The sequence below is a fragment of the Callospermophilus lateralis genome, chromosome 10 (genome assembly GCF_048772815.1).
Source record: "Callospermophilus lateralis isolate mCalLat2 chromosome 10, mCalLat2.hap1, whole genome shotgun sequence".
Lineage (NCBI taxonomy): Eukaryota > Metazoa > Chordata > Mammalia > Rodentia > Sciuridae > Callospermophilus > Callospermophilus lateralis.
In genome coordinates, this window is record NC_135314.1 from 94457988 (window position 1) to 94478450 (window position 20463).

At 42.5% G+C, this 20463-nt stretch overlaps 1 protein-coding gene across 1 annotated transcript in view; it reads left to right on the forward strand.

Annotated features, from left to right (window-relative positions):
- The window catches only part of Slc7a14 (solute carrier family 7 member 14), a 52463-nt gene extending 32887 nt beyond the window's left edge, over positions 1–19576 (forward strand). The window contains exons 5-7 of the mRNA XM_076868507.2: positions 2182–2390; positions 4631–5508; positions 19254–19576. Of these exons, the coding sequence (XP_076724622.1) occupies positions 2182–2390; positions 4631–5508; positions 19254–19576 (1410 nt within the window). The remainder of the gene's footprint in view (positions 1–2181; positions 2391–4630; positions 5509–19253) is intronic.
- The last annotated feature ends 887 nt before the right edge of the window (positions 19577–20463 follow it).

Genomic DNA, 20463 nt, shown 5'->3' on the forward strand with positions numbered 1-20463 from the left:
TGGTGTGCAGGGAGTGGGCTGCCGTCCAAGGAGCTCAGGTCATAGGCTGGCAGTAACGGGTGGTGTGCGAGCAGAGCCACTGTGGCCTCTGTGCACAGCCCTCAATGCTCCTCTGTCTACTGGGAGCTTCCCGGCAGCAAAGAGGCGAGGCTCCCGCAGTGGGGAGAGAGAATCCATTGTCCTCTGGAGACTCTCTTCCCCTTCATCCTAGGGTGGGGGAGATGCAGTTTCTTTCGTCTGTTGCCCCATCTTTTCACACTAGCTCAAATCCATCCTTGGGGTTTCCCTGCCTAAGGTGGCTCTCAGAGTAAAGCCCTCAGCCTCCTCTCTCAGGACCCCTGAGACGCTCCTCCTACATCTTTGATGTTTCATCGTCCAGCTCCCACTTGCAATTTCTATCACAGAGATTGTTCAGCCATATCCAATATCCCCTAAGTGCCTTGCAACAGAGAGAACCTGATGGCTGCCGAGCCATCAAATGTGGGATCACACAAATGCTCCAACATCCTTAGGGTCCTACTGACTTGGGTCATGATTAGGAAAGAGCTAGCAGCTGGTGGTGCAGCCTGCCAGCCCTGCCATTCCTCATTTAAAAAAAAAAAAAATCATCTTTAGCAACCAACTAAGAAAGTCTGACTTATTCATGGTTAAGGCAGTCTGCAAAACAGGATTGTCCTAGAAGCCAAACAAAAACAGGAGTGTCCTTAGATATGGTTGAGAGCAATTTAGTTGCCCAGACAAATGTTTTATGCATGGGTCAATTTATCACCTCCCTCTATACACACAGGTGCAAGTAGCTTCATCCTATTGCACTTTAATTATCCCTGAGGGCAGAATATTGAGGGAGGGGTGGCAGGATAGGATGTAGGGTAGGGGCAGCAGAGACACCCTGCTCTACATTTGCTTTCTGCCCCTTCCTCATGCCTCCCCTTCTCCAGAAAGGGCCTTGGCAGCACACACACAACAAAGTCAATACTCACAGTTCCTTTCTTAGAAGAGCAACATTATAGACTACAGAACAACGAGTCTATGCCTCTACCAAATTTTTGCTCATCCTGGTCTAACATGGCCAGGAGACTCAATGTGCCTTGCTGTAATCCAACCCTACCCCATCCCCAAAGGGAATGTAGCAAGTGGTGGTATCCCTGGGAAGCATTCTATTTTAGACTATGTGGGCTTTAGCTTTGCCTTGGGAGCTGCTTGCTCTTGTACTGGTCAGCAGACCCATCACTGTGGTAAAACCCAAATTGCTAGACTATGATGATACATCTTGCTATCTTCCCTAGTATCTCATATTTTCACTAGAGGATCTTGGCACCTGGGGACCTGGCAAAGAAACGGTCTACCTATGACTTTCAGGCTTTGAACTCCCTTAGTTCAGGATCGGTCTTCACAGGCCTGAGGGAACTCATATCTGATCTATGACTGGTGGCTCCATTTTCTTGAGCCAATTCTGAAAGACCAATGTCATGGCAGATCTATGCCATGTGAAGGAAGATAGGTCCTGGAGCCCCCAGCCAAGTATTCCTTGGTTAAGAAAAGCCACAGTGGTCTTACTATGGTAGAATTGGATTCCATCTTGATACCATATTGTCTTCCTTGGCCTGCATGACCCCCAGAACTGAGCTAGAGAGAGGAAATGGAAATATGAGTTTTCATTGTGGTCCCACTTGTTAACTGGTTATGGGCCTCCTAGGAGCTTACCTTTGGAGTTTTGACCTTGGGTGTTTGGAGTAAAAGGAATACAGATAAGTCCCTGTAGGACCCTTAGGAATAAAAGAATTGAGAGTCTTGTCCTTGAGGGCAGCTATTCACGGTCACTGCTAGCAGCTTCCTGGATACAGCTCCTTCCATCTGGTAGCATCTGTCCCCATTGTACTATCCATGTAGCTCTGATTTCATGGGGGCAGAAACACTTACTTCTCAGATATGAGAAGGCCACAGAGAGATATTAGACATTATCTGAACCAGTTCACTAAAGTTGCATGTGAGAAGAAATGGAGGCCAAGAGCCCCAGAGGCTGAATAACTGATCTAAAATAAAGCCACATGCCAATCAGTGGTAGATCCAAACTCCTGTGCAAGGATCTGCCTCGGGGTCCAGAGGACCTCTTCTCCTGCAGGCCATCTACCATGCTGTCAGTTCCTCCACCTCCAGCCATATCTTCTCTTCTTTTCACAGGTGAGCATGATCTTAACTCTGATGGTGCCATATTACGCCATTGACACAGAATCCCCACTCATGGAGATGTTTGTGGCTCACGGTTTCTATGCTGCAAAATTTGTAGTAGCCATTGGGTCGGTTGCAGGACTGACAGTCAGCTTGCTGGGCTCCCTCTTCCCAATGCCAAGGGTCATTTATGCCATGGCTGGTGATGGGCTCCTTTTCAGGTAAGGGCTATGCTCTGTGAAATGTCCTCTGCTCTCCTGTGTCTTTCAAGGAAAACTGTCACCCACTGTCAACTGGACAGAATTTTGATAAGTGCCTTTCACATACACGGTGGACCTTATTATATATCCTGAGAGAGAGTTTGAGTCTAAAGAGCTCAGGCCCTAAAACAGTCCCTCAGAGTGACTCAGGGTCCCTTAGTCTGGTACTAACTGACATGTTCCCTCACCTGCCCTTCTCTCTTTGACATTGTATCCCCCTTGTGAAGATGGTGAGTGTCAAATCACTATACAAAGGACTAGGGGAAAGGGTGTGGGTGGGGCTCCAAAGGGAAGAACCTGCCCAGGGGACATTTTAGACCTGCCCTCGTTTTGAGACTAGCTGCCTGTCCCTATCTTCACAGCTCCACTGAAGTTTAAAATAAAAATCAATCAGAAAGAAGATAAAACCCTCACAACAGAATCTAGTAACTGTAGCAACAATAGCTACTATTGCTGGACTTTCCCAGGTGCTTTGTGTATAGTATCCCATTTAGTTCTCACAACAACTCTGTTTTGCAGATGGGTATACTAGGAATTAGAGAGGTTAAAAAACAAATCTTACCTCAAATCTCTGATTCACTGAGTGGCAGGCTAGGATTTGAACCCAGAACTATCTGACTCCCAAAGCCAAACACTTAACTACTAACATACGGACAGTTCTAGTCCCCTACATTGGCAATGAATTGGCCTATCTGCCCAGGGCATAAAGGGATGTGGCCCTGCCACTTGGTCCCTAGGCCCACCATGGGAAGCCAAGGAACATTCAGGAGTGCAGAGAGAGCTGCCCCAGGTACTTTATCTCTACCACCAACTGTCATCTGCTCCATGTGTGGGTTGGTAAGCAGATCAAGAAGGGCTTACCAAAGACCAAATGTTGTCTAACATGCTGAAGTTAATATGGGGGGTGGGGGGAGATAATAGAAGTTCATTGGATTAGACAAAGGGGAATGAAGGGAATGGGAGGATGAGGATGGGAAAAACAGTAGATTGAATCAGATATAATGTTCCTATGTTCCTGTGTAACTCCACACCATGTACAATCATAAGAATGGGAAGTCATACTCCATGTATTTATAATATGTCAAAACACATTCTACTGTCATGTATAACTAAAAAGAACAAATTAAGGGGCTGGGACTGGGGGTTAGCAGTAGCACACTTGCCTGGCATGTGAGAGGCACTGGGTTTGATTCTCAGTGCCACATATAAATAAATAAAATAAAGGTCTATCAATGACTTAAATTTTTTTAAAAAAAGAACAAATTAAAAAATAATAAGAAGAAAGAAAAGAAAAAGAAGAAGAAGGGCTTACATTGATGGAGGAGTGAACATGTCACACATCCAAAATGTTTTTATGCTGTCAAAGAAAACAAAGAGGGAAGATACAAGGACTTTGGGCAAATTTATAGTTCTGTGTGAATCATGAAAATAAGGGAGAAATGACAGAGAATGAAGGAGGCAGGACCAGGAGAAGAGATAGGAAGAGGGAGCCTCCTTCATCCTATAGGAACTGCAACAGAAGTGCCTGTCATTGATGGCCCTGTTGGTCTTCTCTTCTTTAGGGAGTAACTAGCTAAACTTGAACCTGTATCTCTGAGCACAGGTTCTTGATTACTGTGCTATTTGTCCAGCTACACTTCTGTACTTTTATTGCAAGGCAGTGTTTCTCAAGCTCTAGAACCCTTTTAGAGGTCTTTTAAAGAGCAATTTGCTGAGCACCACCCTGAGAGATTCTGAGGTAGCAGATCTTGGGTAAAAACCTGACAATATCTACTTCTAACAAGCTAAAAGTGATGCTGATGCTGCAAACCCACAGGTTCGGAGGATTCCCAAGCAGTTGCATGACTTCCTCTAATCATCCCTTTTTCCCAGCAAAGCCTTGGGTTCCAATTTAGATCTCCCCAGACCTCCTAGATTCCATCAGCCTTTTTTGTCTCATAGTGAATAGAAAATTTAATGAAGACATTTGCCTCAAAATCAAGGAATTAAAGTGAATTCTCTATAAATGACACTCCAGGAGCAACCCCTAACGAAATAGCCATCAGAATTAAGGCAGTGTCCACAAGTAAATTGGAAGGGCAGGATGAGGAGGAGCTAACCGCACAAACCTACAAACACTCTGGTCCCCTACATTGGTCGTGTTAGAATCAGTGCCACCTGTGTGGCATGCCATTAACTCTCCGCTTGCTCCTCTGCTGCAGGTTCCTGGCTCACGTAAGCTCCTACACAGAGACTCCAGTGGTGGCCTGCATTGTGTCAGGGTTCCTGGCAGCTCTGCTCTCGCTGCTGGTGAGCCTGAGAGACCTGATAGAGATGATGTCCATCGGCACACTCCTTGCCTACACCTTGGTCTCCGTCTGTGTCTTGCTCCTTCGATACCAACCTGAGAGTGACATTGATGGTTTTGTCAAGTTCTTGTCTGAGGAGCACACCAAGAAGAAGGAGGGCATTCTGGCCGAATGTGAGAAGGAAACCTGTTCTCCTGTGAGTGAAGGGGAAGAGTTTTCCAGCCCAGCCACCAATACATGTGGGGCCAAAAACCTACCATCTTTGGGAGACAATGAGATGCTCATTGGGAAATCAGACAAGTCCACCTACAATGTCAACCACCCCAACTATGGCACCGTGGACATGACCACAGGCATAGAAGCTGATGAATCTGAAAACATTTATCTCATCAAGTTGAAGAAGCTGATTGGGCCCCGTTACTATACCTTGAGAATCCGACTGGGTCTTCCAGGCAAAATGGACCGGCCCACAGCAGCAACAGGGCACACGGTGACCATCTGCGTGCTCCTGCTCTTCATCCTCATGTTCATCTTCTGCTCCTTCATCATCTTTGGTTCTGACTACATATCAGAGCAGAGCTGGTGGGCCATCCTTCTGGTTGTTCTGATGGTGCTGCTGATCAGCGCCCTGGTGTTTGTGATCCTGCAGCAGCCAGAGAACCCCAAGAAGCTGCCCTACATGGCGCCTTGCCTCCCCTTTGTGCCTGCCTTTGCCATGCTGGTGAACATCTATCTCATGCTAAAGCTCTCCACCATCACATGGATCCGGTTTGCGGTCTGGTGCTTTGTGGGTAAGCAACTTCCCCTGGAGCCTTTTTTTAAGGTCTTGAACAGGCTTATCCCAAAATTACCTCCTAACTGGACTAGACACCTCCATTCTTAGAGAAATCTGGCTGGTTCTATGGACCCTTGCTTGCTTGCTTGCTTTCCCCTGCCCCCTCTTTTTTTCTCTCTTGCTTCCACATATGACCCTTGGCTTTCTGAATGTGGCTTATTTCACTTAACATCATGCTTTCAAGTACCATCATTTTCCTGAAAATTACATAATTTCATTCTTCCTTATGACTAAATACAAGTCCATTGGGTATGTATACCACATTTTCTTTATCCATTCATCTATTGATGGAGATACCTAGACTGGTTCCATAATTTGGCTTATGTGAATTATGCTACTATAATCATGAGTATGCATGTGTTAATTCTTTAGGATATATTCTGAGGAGAGGTATAGCTGGGTCAAATGGTGATTCCATTCCTAATCTTTTGAGGAAGCTTCATACTGATTTCCATAGCAGTTATACTAATTCACAACACCACTAACAACGTTTCCCTGATATCCTTTACAGCATCTGTTATTTTTTGTATTCTCGCTGGCTGCCATTGTAACTGGAGTAAAATGAAATCTCGGTGTAGTTTTAATTTGCATCTCCCTAATTGCTAAAGATGTTAGATATTTTTTCATATATTTGTTGACCATTTGTATTTCTTCTTTTGAGAAGTGTCTGTTTAGTTTATTTGTCCATTTATTAATTGGATTATTGCGGGGAGGGGTTGGAGGCTTTTTGAGTTTTTTGTATATATTCTGGATATTAATCCCCTGTCAGAGAGTAGCTAGCAAAGATTTTCTCCCATTCTGTAGGCTTCTCTTCACACTCTTTATTGTTTCCTTTGCTATGCAAAAGCTTTATAATTTGATTCCATCCCTCTTATTGATTCTTGGTTTAATTTCTTTTTTTTTAAATATTTTTAGTTGTAAATGGACATGATTTATTTATTTATTTATTTATTTATTTATTTATTAACATGGTGCTGAGAATCAAACCCAGTGCCTCACATGTGAAGGCAAGCACTCCACCCTGAGCCACAACCCCAGCCCTTGGTGTTTGTTTGTTTGTTTTAATTTTGTTGTTGTTGTTTGTAGATGGACACAATACTTTTATTTTATTTATTTATTTGTTTTTATGTGGTGCAGAGGATCAAACCCAGTGCCTCACACATTCTAATGAAGTGCTCTACCACTGAGCTACAACCCCAGCCCCCTAGCCCTTGGTTTTATTTCTTGAGTATTAGGGATCTTATCAAGGAAGTTAATGCCTGCACTAATATTTGGTGGGTTGGCCCTGGGTTTCTCCTAGAGTTGCAGTATTTCTAGTCTAATTCCTAGTTCTTTGATCCACTCTGAGTTCAGGGTGAAAGATATGGACTAATCTCTCCCTCTACATATGCATAATCAGTTTTCTCAGCATCATTTATTTAAAAGACTGTCTTTTCTCCAACATATGGTTTTGGCACCTTTGTCTCTGTGTCTTCTATTCAGTATCACTGGTCTACGTGTCTGTTTTTATGCCAGTACCGTGCAATTTTTGTTACTATAGCTCTGTAGTATAATTTGAAGTCAGGTATTGTGATGCCTTCAGCATTTATTTTTGTTTTTAATTAGTTTGGACATTCTGGGTTTCCTATTCTTCCAAATGAATTTTAGAACTGTTTTTATCTGTGAAAAACTGAACCCTTGCTCTCTGCATTAGAATCAAGAAAGCCAGTTGTCCTCTTCCTTCCTGCTTGGTTCTGGAAGAATAATGCTGATCAACCTGATGGAATTAAATAGTGAATAGTGAATGACTGAAGTTCTTGTGCAAGGATAATTAGTATCAGAAAAAAAATTTGCTTAAAATAAATACACTTTTTAAAAGAGGGGAGGGGGGTTGGGATTGTGGCTCAGAGGTAGAGCACTCACCTAGCACATACGAAGCCCTGGGTTGATCCTCAGCACTACATAAAAATAAATAGATTAAATAGAGGTATTGTGTCCACCTACAACTAAAAAATAAATATTTTTAAAAAATAAAAGAGGGGAGGGACAAAAATAGCATAGAAATGAGAAAGAGGAAGAGTTTGCTTGGAATTCTGCTGTAAAAAATAAAAATGGTGAGGGGTCTGGGGTTGTGGCTCAGTGATAGAGCTCTTGCCTAGCTGGGTTCCATTCCCAGCAGCACATAGAAAAACTAAATAAACAAAATAAAGGTATGGTGTCCATCTATAAATAAAAATGTTTTTTTAAAAAATTTTAAAGAAAATTAAAATGGTGAAACAAAAAATTATGAAAAAAAATTGTTTCTCATTTGGCAAAATTAAATGAGAAGAACAATCATACTCTGGTTTTTAAAATGAACAAAGTATGGATTAAATGTGGGTTTGAGGGCATTGTTTTTCTGACAATATTGCTATCATGGTACCATTTAACAGCCTTCACTTCATACTGACTTTAGTAGAATATTCAAGAGCTTTTCATTTCTTCCCCTGAGGTATTTTCTTCATCCTTGGATATTCCAACCATTCCCTTGGAGAATGTCCACCACACCATCATCCTTGTTGATTGTCTCCATTTTGTTGTTAATAACTAATATGACTCTCTTAGATCAACTGTTCATAGCTTTACATATGAATTCAAGTTGTTCTCTAAATTCACTTTCATTGACGTCAAGGTCCTACCTCTTCTGAAATTTCAAATTTTACTTCTGATCAATTTGTATTATATTTGCATTACAGATTTTTCATATCTAACAATTGCTAATGTTTATGAGAAGGTCAGAGATTGAATTCAGGGTAACTTGAGAGAAATAACTAAAAGAAGCCTAATTTTAAAGTTCCTTATTTAACTCTTTTTTATGTCCCTTACATAGCTTCTTTGATAACAAATACTTAGCTAAGGAGGATCCTTCAGAGCTTACAGAAAAGCAATAGATTAAGTATCCCCCTGCAAAGGGCAGGACAATCCCTGAATCAACCATCCTGGGCAAGAGAACAGAACTCCTTCCTATTCATTAGCAACTTGTCCACAGCTTTAGGCCAGGGTACTGGGGTTCAGCATGTGTCCTGTATGCCTGGAACAGTGCCTATGCTGTGTGCTTAAGAAATATGTCTTACATTATTATACAGTACTTTGCAAATGGGGGGAAAAAGGAACTTCAAGTTAGAACAGTCAAAAAGGACTTTGAAGAGGTAGAATTTGAACAGGGCCTGTGATGTAAGATTTAGGTAGAAGAAACTGGGGTAAAACGCAGCAGTCAAAGGAAATGGCATGGATCTTCAAGCAGATTCCTTGCCTCTGCAGGCCACTCTGTGCCTTCCTGTTTGTATTTTGTCCCAATCTTTCACTGCTCTAAGTCTCATCCCTTGTTAGACTTAAGGAGATTTCTTGAGAGGACTCCACTGATTCATCAATATTTTCACCATTTATATTATTTACTTACAATCTCTCATCTCTGTTTAAATACTTTGCCACCGGAACATGTAGCTAACCAGGAAAGATTTTATTCTGGGGAGAAGTGACCAAAGTGGGTAGAAATATTTCAGTCATGAATATGTCAAGTGAAAGAAGATACACATTCCCTCATTTACAGAAGATTAAAGCTGGAGGGGCTCCCATTGCTAGCACAGTGCCACCCACAGCATGGTGCCCATCCCATTGGTAATATTTCAGCTGGTTTTAGAGAGACATTGAATGAACTTTCTAGAATATTCCATAGTCATAGATTTTTTTTTTCACATGTATTAAAAAACCATGCATACACATGAATCTGGTGGTTTCACAGGTAGTTTTGCTTAGGACAAAACTATAGGTGATTTTTTAACTTAAAAAGCAAATCATGTTTTAAAAAACCATTTGTACTAGTAAAGGTGCCATATGATTTATAGTAACAATACTAATAAGCATGTATCACATATCAACCATCATTCTGAGGGCTTTACTTAGTTAATTCATTTACTCATCTTACATATTTAATCTCACAGTCTTCATTTTACAGACTAAGAAACTGAGGCACTTGCCTGAGATCACTTAACTAAAGTCAAGATTAGAACTCAGGAAGGGTGGGTTCAGAGTCCATGGTCATAACCACTATATTAAAAATGTGGCATATAACTAACTAGAGTTGGGGAGACACTAATGTAGTCCACTACCTCCTTATCCTGCCCTCTATGGGTTTACAGAAGAGTAAACCAAAGCTCTAAGAAATTCGACAGCATGCAAGGCACCAGGAAGTTATTTGAAGGGCTGTTACTAGAATCCAATATGCTCACACTCAGCTGTGGGGCTTCTCTAAGCACCTAAAAGAAGCCTAATTTTAAAATTCCTTATTAACTTTTTTTTATGTCCCTTACATAGCTTCTTTTTTTATATCCCTCACATAGCAGACTTTCTTATTTGATCAAAATGTTTAGTGGAGGCCTGGGGATATAGCTCAGTTGGTAGAGTGCTTGTCTCACATGTACAAGGTCCTGGGTTTGATCCTCAGCACCACCAAAAAAAAAAAAAAAAAAAAAGTTTGGTGGGGATTGACACTTAGCATCAGGATCAGCTTTGTGGGCATACAACCTGTGCAGCACAACCTCCTGAGTTGCTGTTGCATCTTGAATTCCTTATACTTTCTGAACAAGAGTCCTCATATGTTCATTTTTCACAAATTCTATAACTGATTCTGCATAGCTATGGTTTCTGGAGCATCAGAGGCATTTTGCAAAACTGGGAAGGTGGCAGGGGCCCTCGCTTTTGGAATTAGCATTAGTTTCAAACAATAGATAGCCCACTACCTCCTGTCTTATGACTGAGAAATTCACCTAATTTCTTTGGACCTCAGTTTACTCATCTGTAAAAAATGCAGATAATTCTATCATCCTTAAATTGATTCCTGCTTGGGGAGCAAATGAGAAAACATTAGAGAAAGTCATAAGAAATATTTATTTACTGCTTTTCTTTTGAAAATTCTAAAAATGATTCATTGTCTGCCAGTGTGGACAGACTAGTTATCACAAAGCACAATGTGAACATGTACTGACTCAGGCTGCCCTTCTAATTATCAAACGGAGGAAAACTCCCTGAACGCCTCTTGTAATCTTGCTGATAGCACAAACTCCAAGGTCCCTGCAGAAACTGCTACTCACTGACTCAGGAGGAGGCCACCCTGCAGAGTGGGCTGGCCAGACAGTGGGCACCACACTGATCATGATGCATAGCCCACAAACCACATTTGGGGGAAATGGCTGGTATTTCTGGGCGGCTGCTGCTAATTGCTTTGGTATCATGATTTTTTAAGGCAACCAAGGATTGACAACCTTGGCTATACATCAATAATATTGTGGGTTCCTTTTGAAATATTGTAAGCCCAGGCTCCCCCCCCCACAACCCCCCATAGATTTTCTAATTCAATTGGCCTGGGTTAGCTAAGTTTGGGGTACTTTTGAAAGCTCCCCCAGGTAATTTTAGTGGGCAGTGAGGTTTACAATGATGGAGATCAATGGTTCTCCAAGTGTGGTCCCAGACCAGCAGCAATATCACTAGGGAACTAGTTAGAGGGCAATTTTGGACTCCATCCCAGACCCACCAAATCAGAATCTCTGAGGGTTATTTAGGGTTTAACAGGCCCTCCCAGGGATTCTAATGAATGTTCAAATTTGAAAGCCACTGCTCTAAAGAGAAGAAGAATAGATTAACAAGCAGGGCAAATAATTTCATTACAAAAATTGTTTTTCAAAAACAAATTTTTACAAAATTTTAAAATATAGTCATCCCAGAACCCCAAATTGGCTTATCAAATTTTTTGGAGGGGCCAGCCCACTTTGCAGAGTATCCTCCTGCGCTGGTGGGATTACAGGCATGCACCCCACCCGGATGGTTTATCAAATGTATAATGATCATATAGAATAAATATCCCATATCTTCACTTCTAAGCCTCTAAAAGATCCGATTTTTCTTCTCAATTTCTCTATTCACAGTATAAGTTTCCTAGGAAGAGCAGTAGAGATATTTTTAAATGGAGCTTCTTAGGAAACATCAGCTACTTTTTAAAAAGAAAATTTACATGGTTAAGCTGAGTCATAACTTGATAATCTTAAATACATTTTTTTATTCAACCTTCTCTAAATGAATCTTAATTATAGCATTTTTGTAACAATGTTTTGCTAAGCTTTTGACCTTCAGAAAAGCATAACTCATAGAGTAAAATGTAATACAATCTCCAACAAGATTACCCAGCACATGTTTCTTCTCCTTCAGACAAGAGCAATAATGCAAACAGTAAATGTTTATTAATCCCAACAAAGTGAACACAAAGCTGCCTTCATTTCCTTTTAGCTGATGCAGAATCGTAAAAGAACATCTCAAAGGGTTAGGCAGAGTCTGGGGGAATGTGAAACTAGCAGGGACTCAGAGAGAACACCATACCATGGTGTTTTCCAGGACATGGTTCAGGCTTACTGTTCTCTGTGGGCCTTCACTATGAATTAATCATCTGGTAGCCTTGCTCATTGGCACCCTTACCTTGAGACCTGCCAAGGTTTCATTTGGAATATTTTTTCAATCCCTCTGAGGAGAATGGATTATTGTCTATAGATTTAGAAAACATGCAGAAGTTGGGATTTGGACAGTGGACTTCATAAATCCCATACCAAAATGTAATAATTCCAAAGAAAAGATACACCCTTGTGGTCTTTACCTGAGCTATCATCTGAAGTCCTATTGGAAACTGACCAGAAACAGCCATTGTTAGGGAAAGAAGAGGAGGGAAGAAGATAGTTATGAATTTGGGTCAGAGAAGGCACCAAGATGACCAAATTCTTGATGACACATCCAATAGATAGGTCTGAAACTCTTCTCAGAGACAGAGCAGAAAACAATTTGTACTTTCCAGATCAAAATCATGCTAAAAAAAAAAAAAAAATCATGAAGTCCAGGATGAGGAAGGCACAGGGCTGATGCCGTTTCAAGAAGGAGGGTGTATGCAGATGAATCCTGCAACAGAGGGGGCTACCTGCAGGCAGTGGGTGCCAGGGCAACCAAGATGCATGGGCAGGAAGAGCCAGGGCAATGGCAGGGCTCTGCCACCAGTGGCAGCCAGAATGTTGACTACCTTTGAACTAAAAGGATGCCCGGGGAGAGAACTACTGCAGAGGTAGAAGGCCCTGGAGCTGGTTTGAGCATTTACCTGGAACAGATACCCAGCCACCAATAGGGGACAATGGGCTTCTTTTCTTCAACGTTATGTTTGTGAGATTCAATGACATTGTTGCTTGTGGTTTTATAGTTTTATTTGTATCGTTGGCTAGCCTTCACCTCTTTCATACACCACAATATCTATCCATTTCGGTGTCCACAGACATTAGGTGATTTCCATTTTGGGAATGTAAAGAACACAGCTGCTATGAACATTTTTGTGCATGTCCTTGGTGGACACATACAGACATATCTCTAGAATTTTTGTTAAGTTAGAAGTGGAATTGCTGGTTCATATTACTGGATGATTCCCACCCACCCCCACCTTTTTTTTTTTTTTTGTCTTTCAGCACTGGGGACTGAACCCAGAGGTGCTCTACCACTGAGTTACATTCCCAGCCCTGTTTTGTTTTTCATTTTGAGATAGGGTCTTGCTAAGTTGCCAAGGTTGGTCTCAAGCTTGCCATCATCCAGCCTCAGCCTCCTGAGCAGCTGGTATTACAGAATGCGCCAACGCATGGGCTCCACATTCTTTTAAGAGGATTGTGTTACCTGTCATGGCTGTTATATGCCTCAAATAAAATAAGGGTCTCCAACTCCATTTTGCAGATGAGAAACTGAGCATAAAGTCACATGGTTTCATTTCGGAGCAGTTGCAAGACCAGGGAGAAAACCTTCCCCTCCCTTCAACTGCATGCTAAGCCTGCTCCTCCTGACCACACCATATTAAACAAACCTCATTGTTATTACAATCAACAGGACACAGTGGTATTTTTAAAAATCATCAGCAAGAGTGGGAGTTGGTGGGGACTGTGGTGGGTGGAGAGGACACCTTCTCATTACCATCCAGTCTCCATTCCTGTGTTGGCAAATGTCTGTTTTGGAAAGTTGATCCCAGAGTAGTCAAAATAAAAACCCCTCCGGGCATAACAGAGGGCCTCAGCTATCTGTGGAGGGCAGGGCTTCCTGCTGGAAAGTACACCCCAGGAAGAGGCAGCTCCACCCAGCCTGAGGTCAAGTGGCCCCTCTCCTCTTAGTCTGAGTATGGAGCTTCATACAGAGGGCAAGGAACTCCCTGGGGACTCTAGAGATCAGAGACCTGTTCTTCAACATGACTTTGTACCCACAGAGTCAGAAATCTACTGCTATGGCTTATGGTATCCAGTCTCTTTTCAGAGTTCAGTTTTTGTTCTAGGTTTTCTCCCACCTGTTGGAGATCCACCTCCCCAGACTTCTCTCATTTATAGTTTGAGGATCATTTGCTTAACTTGCACAAGATGGATCAACACAAATAGGGGAATAGTGCTTGGTTGATGATGCTGAGGTACCCCAGCATCTAGAGGCAGGCCTGACATTCCTACATCTTCTCAAGGGGAATCTGAGTGGGCCAGGAACAGCCCTCAGCTTTAGCATCCGGAGATGTGAGCTCCAACACTATTTCAGTGACTGACATCACTCTGGGATGATGGCTGAGACAGTACTTCTTCATTAAGGGCTTTAAGATCACAGAATATTTTATTATATAAACAAAGTCTATTCGATTGCTACAGGCATGGTTCTTTATCCTGTCTAGCCTGAACCTCTCATAGTACATTCTCTAACAGGGAACTTCTGTCTGGAAAAGAAGCCAAAGCCGCTCTTTGGATATCCCCCCTTCACTGCAGCCTTTCACAGGACCCACTGCCAGAACCCCCACCAGGGCTGGCACTCGCCCGGTGAGCCCTGGTGCAGCCCTGGCTGTTGTTAAAATGCTGATGCGTTTCTGGGCTCACTGCCCTGACCACACCCTGTGTAACCCAACAACTAAGAAAACCACTGCAGCCCAACAGGGAGGCCTCCAGACCCTGCTACAACACAAAAGCCTACTCCCTTCTGATTTTTAGCACCACACCTACTTTAAATAATTCATTACTAATAGAAGATGTGTAATTGCAAAGCAATAGATCAAAGTGGATAAGAACAGGTAGAACACAATACTGAGCAGAACAAAAAAAAAAAATCTTATTTTTTTAATTAGCTACCTTATTCCTGAAGCCTGCTTCCACTTCTGATTTATGCTGATAATCAAATCTACCCTCAAAAGATAAAACTTGGCTATCTATAAGGGTTCACAGGAGAATATGATACCAGGACCAATGACTGCCTTAAATAACAGTGCCCAAAAACTATTTCAAGTAATGATAGCATTGGTAGAACAAGTGTGTAGGCTCATAAGGTGGAAAGTTTTCCCCTACGTGTGTAATAATTGGGGGAAATTTTAATACTTCTGATAATAGAGAATTTTAAGAAATTATTACTAATTTTTAGATGTGGTAATGATTCCAAATAGTGGTCTTCAAATGACCTATTTTTAAAGATACTGAAATATTTACAGATAAAACCCATGATAGAAGGGACTTGTTTCAAAATAACCTAAAGAGAAGCAGGCAGGAGAGGACATGGGACTCATTATACCATTCATCACCCTTTCCTATATGTTTGAAAGTGCAAAATTGTTTCCCATCAATATCTACCTCAGAGCCTCCTCTGGCAGATGGGAGAAATAAGAGAGGGCCAAACCCCCTGTGATTGGGCACGAGCACCTGGAAGGATTTATGGCCCAGTCTCTCACCACATTGCTGGGGATAGTCCCTTAATTTTCCTGCCCACCAGTTTCCTGTCTGTGAGATGTTCATAATGACCACCTCCCCCATAACACACACACACACACACACACACACACACACACACACACATCACACCTTCCCAAACAGGCCAGATGGAGTCTGAACAAGACAGTGTTTGTGTAACATTTCAAGCTCCTCAGGAGAGAGGGGCAGCTTCACTGCCATGATTAGAAAGCTTCAGCACGCAGGTGTTGTGCGAAGTTTAGTTTAGATAATTCAGGTTTCCCAGAATCCGGCAGATTTTTCAGAAGCTACCTCATGCACAGTTCTCCAAGCCAAGTGGAAAAAAAAAAAAAAAAAAAAAAGGAGCAGAAACAAAACACCCTGCTTCCACACAGGAGGCTTTTAGCAGCGCTGTTTACTCCTCACACAAAGCCCTTGTTTATGTGTGACAGATGGTAGAGCGAGTTTCTCTCCTCTCTCCCTCCCTCCCTCACTCCCTTCATTTGCTCCCTTCTGTTTCTTTGTCCATCTCCAATATTCCTTTTCTCCCCTCCTCTGCTTCATACCACTTTTCCTGAATTGATTCAAGAACCCAGCAGAAAGGACAGAATGCCAAGACCGGGGAAAATGGCTCTGCCTGAGCTGACTGACGGATTGTTCCTTCAGGCTGCCTGATGCAGGCTCTTCTTAGTTCACAGCATCCATATTTGAATTGTATTTTTGAAGACAGAGTGACACACCTTTGGAACTGCAGGGGCTGGAAGAACATTAAAAGACCCATAAATATTTATGGAGCAGGTCTCCATGGGTTGCCTTCTCCAGAGTAATTGTGGTCTGTACACACACACACAAACACAAACACACATGCATGTGCACAAACATGCTCCTCCCAGGCCTGGCTACTCCCTAAAAACACCTAAGCACTTACTGAACATTTACTCTAATAAGCATGTTTATAAGACAGGTTGGGGAAGAGAAGTGTGAAAGATTACATATGAAAAAGACCTTACCCATAGGGAAGGCCAGTTCTGTCCCTCTAGGAGCCTGGGCATGTCACTTCATGTTGGCCAGTCTGTTTCTTCTGTTAAGTGAAGGCATTAAAATACATAGATGACTTATATGATCCTTTCCACTCAAGCGTCTATGATTCTATGAGCAATCACACCAACATTTTTAGAGAATTCCCAGTGGAATTCCCACTCCAGGTGGGGGCAAGGAAAAGCCTTTTAGAAATAGGTGTGAATGGATAATTATGAATGTGATGCATTCCACTGTTGTCATGTATGTAAGAAATAAATTTAAAAAGAAAAAAGAAATAGGTGTCTACCTGTGATGGAGTTCTGTAGTGCCTGTGTAGTGGCAGAAGAGGGAAATTAGGGGAAAGGGGTAAATTGTAGTCAGTTCGAAAGGAAAATGACCCATCTTAGCACCACATAGGGTCAGAGTGAGGGATCAGAAAGAAAAGAAATGGCATAATAGATACCAAGCAGGAGTAGGTGGTAAGATTTGGCACCTGCCTAGATATCTAGAAATAAAGATAGCAAAAGAGCACAATCCGGTAAAACAAGGTATGTTCCTGCTGGTCCCACTTGGTCACTTAAAATTCATTTCAGGTCCCAGACATGCTTCAAACAGGCATTCTCTAAGAACTGGCCCATTGGCCCTTTTGAATAAGCTTTAATGTGATGCCCTGTTCTTCACAAGAATAATAACTACCTCCCATGTCCACCCCCCACCAGACAAGAAAGAGTAAAGACCCATACTCAAAAAGATGAAGTTGCTATTTGAGCAGTAATAGCTACATCTGCAAATGATTAACTCTAGGATTTATTACCAATTAGGACTATAAATCTCTGCTTACTTTGGCTCCTGGAAAGTTTATTTCACTGAGGCGGGGCACTGAGGAGGAGGAAGGGGAAATGTCATTTGAGACAAGGAGGGAGAAATCCAAGCTTAAAAAGACATACTTTGGATGCAAAAGGGAGCAAGATTTCTCAAGCCCAGAACAGGAAAGCAGGATTAACTTGTGGTTCTGTACAAACAACCAAACAGATACCACAAAGGAGCAAGGGTTAGCAAAGTCAAAGAAGCCAGTGCCATTTAGAAGAGGGTGTTGAGAGTCTGAAAGAGGTTGCATGACTGGTGGGCCCAAGTGGCAGGGCCCTGCTAGTGGGCAGCAGAGAATATGCATCAAGCAATTTGTCCCAGGGGTTCTCAGCCTGGTCAATGAAGCTTTAAAAACTTAACTATGAGGGCTGTAGCTCAGTGGCAGAGCACTCGCCTAGCATGTGTGAGGCACTGTGTTCAATCCTTAGCACCATATAAAAATGAAACAAATCAAATAAAGATATTGTGTCCATCTACAACTACAAAAAAATATATATTTTTTTAAAAAAACCATTTAACCATGAGCCAGGTACAGTGCTGCACGCTTATAATCTCAGCAACTCAGGAAACTGAGGCAGGAGGATTGCAAGTTCAATGCCAGTCTTGGCAACTTAACAAGACCCTGTCTGTCTCAAAATAAGAAATAAACGGGCTGGGGATATAGCTCAGTAGTAAAGCACCCCTGGGTTCAATCCCAGTACCAAGAAAAAAAACTACATTGGGGTCATACCAAAAACCAATTAAATCCAAATTCCAAGGATGGGGCTTGGGTATCAGAGTTGTTCAAAAACTCCCCAAGTGACTCTCCAGTGCAAGCAGGGTTGAGGCTTATCACTTAACTCATTTCATCCTCAAGCAGTCCCACTTTATACAGTTGCTCTGACACTCGTGGTTTTACAGAACAGAAACCTAAAAGGTTGAGTAACAGCCCAGGGTTGCACAGTTAGCAGTGATAGAGGTAGGATACTAAACATCCTGCCCTATGGCTGCCACCACTGTGGTTCTCATGGGCCTTTCAAAGTGGAAGATGGGGGCTCTCAAACTATATTATCATATTACTCCAAAAAGATCATAGAAATGAAGCATGAGCCCATAAGGGAGGTGAATTTCGTTTGGATGGAATGACGTCCACATAGAGAAGTTGCACTGGGCATTTCATGCTCATCAGGAATTCTCATTCATTCATTTAGCAAACATTGAGTGCCAGTTTTCTTCAGCCTATAAAACAGAACCACCCTGTGCTGATAATCACACAACAGATGTTCGAAGGGCCACAGAAGTACTATGCCCTAGACACTCTGAGAGCCCATAGAAGAAAGTGGGCAACTTGGAGGGCAGCAATGTATTATGTTATTGGCAAGTTGACAAATGGTAAGATAAGAAATAAAATGATTCATACATGTTGCTAAGCAATGAAACAAGAGACGGAGTCCCTAAGTAAAGGCAAGGGATAATAACATGTTATGAGAAAGTTGGGAATATACTGTTGCTGATCCATAAATATTTAACCCAGGCCAGAAAATGCAAATTCCTGGCTAGCAGCTATATGACAGTAATGAACTGGATGTCAGCAGGGGAAGTGGGTCTGTATCTTGTCTAAAAGGCAGCTAGTTCTCACCTCTAGCCAAAAATTGCCACATAGGAATGCGGGTGCAATGTTGTCAGATTTTTTGACCTTAGGGAAGCTGTAATATGCTTATAGCAAGATCACCCCCCCAACCCCTTCCCCTACTAGGAATGACCAGGGGCACTCTACCACTCAGCTACATTCCCAGCCCTTTTTATTGCAAGACAGGGTCTTTCTAAATTGCCCAGCCTGGCCTTGAACTTGGCGATCTTCTTGCCTCAGTCTCCTGAATTGCTGGGATTACAGACATGCGCCACCACACCCTATCAAGATCTCCTAATTTTTAAATAGCATCTAATTCTAGACACTTCACAGATCCAAGAATACATATAGCTTCCTGCTCTGGTTTTACCAAGGGTGATTCCCCCGCTTGTGCCCTGGATCCCCAAGCAACTTCTTATTCGCCTGTGCCTTCCTCTGCAGGTGTGCTCATCTACTTTGGGTATGGCATCTGGAACAGCACCCTGGAAATCAGTGCCCGCGAGGAGGCCCTGCATCAAAGCACGTACCAGCGCTACGACATGGATGAGCCCTTCTCGGTGGAGGACGGTTTCTCCTACGCCACTGAGGGCGAGAGCCAGGAGGACTGGGGCGGGCCGGCGGAAGACAAAGGCTTCTATTACCAACAGATGTCAGATGCGAAGACAAACAGCCGGACGAGTAGCAAAGCAAAGAGCAAAAGCAAACACAAACAGAACTCGGAGGCCCTGATTGCAAATGATGAGTTAGATTACTCTCCAGAGTAAGAGTAAACACAAGAGGGTAGAGATGATGATGGTGATTGATTTTCAGTAATTTAACCTGTGGGCTCGAAGGCGAAAACTTTTTTGATTCTCATTTCACAAATCCAGCCTGCCCTCAAAGTCAATCCCCGGTCATAGCCTGTCATTTGCTATTTTTGCTCTTCAGGATAGATCTGTCAAAGTGTTTAACCCAGGGTTCCTAAGTGGTCCCCTTGTAAACAACACTAAACAAAAGGCTACACAAAATTCCATCTTAGGTACAACCATGATCTGTTGGCTGCAAATGTTTCTCAGGGCTTTGCTTTGCTGGTTGAATCGTTTTTGCTTCTTTTTTTTTGAGACCCCCAAGAAGCAAGGGGAAAACTTCTTGGACCCCATTAAGACTGCAGCTCCTCTGGAGATGCACCAAAGCAGCCTCTATGGGCACAAGGCAGCATTTCAACCACCTGAAAACCACCAGGGCAAAGCTCTGTTCTCAGCCTGTAGGGCTGACAGCTGCTCTCCAGGGTCACGGTAGGTAGAGGACAGCTCTCCTTCAGTAAGCAACATTTGGTCCTGAAATCTCACCCAAAAAAAAAATTTCATGAAGAAGACACAAACTTCTTTTTATTTAATTTCCACACTATAATTTTAGAACCCAGCAAGGGTCAAGGACTCTTGAGATCTTTCCTCCAAAGGTTTCAGATTCACTGTAAAGCATCATGCAGACCCAATAATATAGTAAGAAGCACCATCAAAGCTCTACTTACATGCCCAGAGAAAATGAAATCGCCTTCTCTTGAAGTGAAGGCCAGAAAGGCATTGGCAGATATGAACCGTCTGTCATACCTTCCCTAAGCTCCTGCTGACATGAAAGGGGGCAAAGGTGGAACATGATTTCATAGCATTAA